The sequence below is a fragment of the Rhinopithecus bieti genome, unplaced genomic scaffold, assembly GCF_001698545.2.
Source record: "Rhinopithecus bieti isolate Rb0 unplaced genomic scaffold, ASM169854v2 scaffold_5022, whole genome shotgun sequence".
Classification (NCBI taxonomy): domain Eukaryota; kingdom Metazoa; phylum Chordata; class Mammalia; order Primates; family Cercopithecidae; genus Rhinopithecus; species Rhinopithecus bieti.
Window position 1 is genome coordinate 3,714,207 of NW_016804965.1, and position 3,089 is coordinate 3,717,295.

The 3,089-nt window shown below is 50.3% G+C and overlaps 1 protein-coding gene across 3 annotated transcripts in view; it reads left to right on the top strand.

Annotated features, from left to right (window-relative positions):
• Positions 1-21: 21 nt before the first annotated feature.
• Positions 22-3,089, top strand: part of PRTFDC1 (phosphoribosyl transferase domain containing 1) — a 112,344-nt gene continuing 109,276 nt past the window's right edge. The window contains exons 1-2 of one of the 3 annotated variants that reach the window (XM_017870804.1): positions 176-262; positions 1,148-1,204. Coding sequence is in view for 2 of the 3 variants with exons in the window: in XM_017870806.1 (XP_017726295.1) it covers positions 215-262 (48 nt within the window). In the remaining variant the exon portion in view is untranslated. Of the gene's footprint in view, positions 263-1,147; positions 1,205-3,089 lie in introns of all 3 variants that reach the window. The other 2 variants (XM_017870806.1, XM_017870805.1) reach the window with 2 other exon arrangements.

Sequence of the window (3,089 nt, forward strand, 5' to 3'; positions counted from 1 at the left end):
CTTGGCAGCTGCTGCCCGCGCCCCGCGGCCTCACCAGGGGAGGGGGCGCTGCGCCGGGGCCCTGGATCCGCGCCAGGCCGCTGCTTCCAGCCGGTGGGGCCGGGGCGGGGCGGGGCGGCCCGGTCCCCATCCCCAAGTCCCTTCCCCCACGCAGCCTTCGCCCTCCCAGCTCCTTCCCGCGCCGTCTTCCCTTCCCGCGTTCCCCGGGAGAAACATGGCCGGGAGCAGCGAGGAGGCGCCAGACTACGGGCGAGGCGTCGTGGTAAATGCAAACTCCCGATTTTGGGGCTCGCCCCGCTCCCCTCCCTCCCTGGCACCCTGCTTGTAGATTAAATGCCTGCCGTGCGCAGGCCACCGCTTTGTTCTCCCTCCCGGCGGGGATCGCTTCCATCCTCAGACCCTGGCCTCCTCTCCCCGCCCCCAATCTGACGAAACACCGAGTCCCGTCCCTTCACCCCGAGTTCCCAGCATCCCCCCGCGTCCTCCGGCCGGTAGCCCGCTCCTGCAGCGTCCCGCCGGCGCCCAGCTGTCCCCATCCCAGCGAGCCACGGGGAGCCGCTTCTGCGAGCTGGGCGGGGCCCCAGAGACACCCGCGTGCTGCTCTGTAGGCCTACTTCTTCCTGGGCCTCCTCTTCCAGAGCGCGCTTCAAGTTTTGTTTTTAAAAAGGACACTGAGGGGTTTTGAAGGCATCTAGGAAATAAAGTAGCTCAAGTTGACAGAGCTTGAGCTCTGAAGCCTTTGGTACCCAGGTTGGGGGGCTCTCTGGCAGTGGAGGCCTCTGCAGGAGCTCTGGGACACGCTGACGGCTCCTGCGGGACCTATGGTTTGTCTGTAAAAGGGAGCAACAGCAGGCTGGGCTCTGGAGCGAACTGGGAGGATGCATGTAAAATATCTAGCAGTGTGTCCGGATGGGAGAGTGTGGGATGCTGGTTTCCCAGAACTGAGCCTCCTGGCGGTGTCAGCCAGAGGGTACCCATCTCTCAGTGTGCTAGGATCTAATCCGTTCTTGACCTTGTGGCCACGTCCTCCCTGTTCCCTGAGAAGTGGTTTTCCTAGAAGGTGGTGGTTATAACTTGTGTCAAGTTCGGTGTGAAACTCAATGGTGATGAGGATGGTGGGTGGAGCTAACTTGCCATCTCTTTCCAGGGATCAGCTTGTCATTCACAGATAATCTGTTTATGAATATGAATGGCCTGAACTAAAGTAAGTGGGCTGGGGAGGGAAACGTGACACACTCAGACAGAACTGGTCAGGTTGAAATGTGGGACTCAGTGCTTAATTTAACAGCAGGCCCTTTCCTTCTTAAAGGATGAGGATTTGATTTATTTATTCCTTCCATAAGTTTATTGTCCTGCTGGGTTGCAGAAAGTGTTGTAGGCTCTGGGGTGCAAAAGACAAAGGCCTTGTCTTCATGAGCTTGCGTTCTAGAGAAGACACAGGCAAGCAGTGTGTAAACAAATAGAGAAAATTTCCAATAGAGATGTGCAATAGGAGGAGGGTAACAGGATAGAGGGTAATTGGAGGAGAAGCGGGGACTGATGCTTTTGCTGAGGTGGTCAGGGCAGCCTCTCTGCAGTGACCTTTGAGCTAAGATCTGAAGGGTACACAGGAGTAGCCATGTGGACTGCAGGCAGAGACCTGCATATCAAATGCAAAAGAATCATTGTATCCGATTTATGCTTTTACAAAAAGCATTCCAGTTGCCCCAGGAGGAGGGGCAAGCCTAGCGGTGTGATGAATGGGAGGGAGACTAAAACGCAAAAAGGGCAATCATTAAGTTCATTCTGGACAAATTGAGTCTGCAGTGCCTGTAAGGCCCACAGATCGGGCTGCACTGTAGGCAATTTGAAATTCACATTTGGAATTCAGGAGAGCGATTGGAGAGATCTGGAAATCAGCAGAAAGAATAATATTTAATGTTCAGGAATGCTCAGTGAATGTGGAAAAAACAATTAAAGCAACTGTTAAGGATGGAAGCCTGGAAAGTCCCAAATGTAAGAGGCTGCCTGTGGGGGAGAAGCCGGTTGAAGGAACCGAGAAAGAACGCTGAAGGGTGGGAGGGCAGGCAGGGTGGTGGGTGCCTTGGGAACAGAGCATTGTTGAGCGGGAGGGGCGGTGTCAAGAGGTCATCAGAAGTGTCAGATGCTACAGGGACAGCAAGTTGGATACCAAGATGGAAAACAGCCACTGTATTTAACAATTACAAAGTCATTAGTAGGGAGAATCTTTTAAACAACCACTCCATTGGTAGAACAGGTAAAATATAGTACAAGTTGAGCATCCCTAATCCAAAAATCCAACATCCAAAATGCCCCCAAATCTGAAACTTTCTGTGCGCCAACATAATGCTGAAAGGAAATACTCGCTGGAGCATTTTGGATTTCGGATTTTCAGATGAGGGATGCTCAACCAGGAAGTATAATGCAAATATTCCACAATCCAAAGGAAAAAAAAAAAAACATCAGAAATTGGAAACACATCTGGTCCCAAGCATTTTGGATGAGGGGTACTCAACTTGTACTACCGTAACATACTAGATACTTTTAGAAAAGAATAAGGTGAATCTAGATGCACAGATAGAGTAGGTAAATTGTTGAAGTCTAAGAAACAAGTGAGAGAACATTGTAAATAGCCCAGTCTATTGGTGTCAACAGAGGTCCTCCTGGAAGCAAGGTAGTTTTTTGAAAGATGCAAAGAGGTAGTAAGAGGGGTATAAAGAGAATAGGGGGCCAGGTGAGGTGGCTCATACCTGTAATCCCAGCACTTTGGAAGGCCAAGGTGGGTGGATCACCTGAGGTCAGGAGTTCAATAAAATCCTGACCAAGATTGTGAAACCTTGCTGCTACTAAAAATACAGAATTAGCTGGACATGGTAGTGCATGCCTGTAATCACAGCTACTTGGGAGGCTGAAGCAGGAGAATTGCTTGAACTTGGGAGGTGGAAGTTGCAGCAAGCCGAGATTGTACCATTGCACTTCAGCCTGGGCAGCAAGAGTGAACCTCCTTCTCAAAAAAAAAAAAATAATAATAAAATAAAATAAAATAAAATAAATAAAATCAAAATAAAACAAAAAAATGACTATAAACT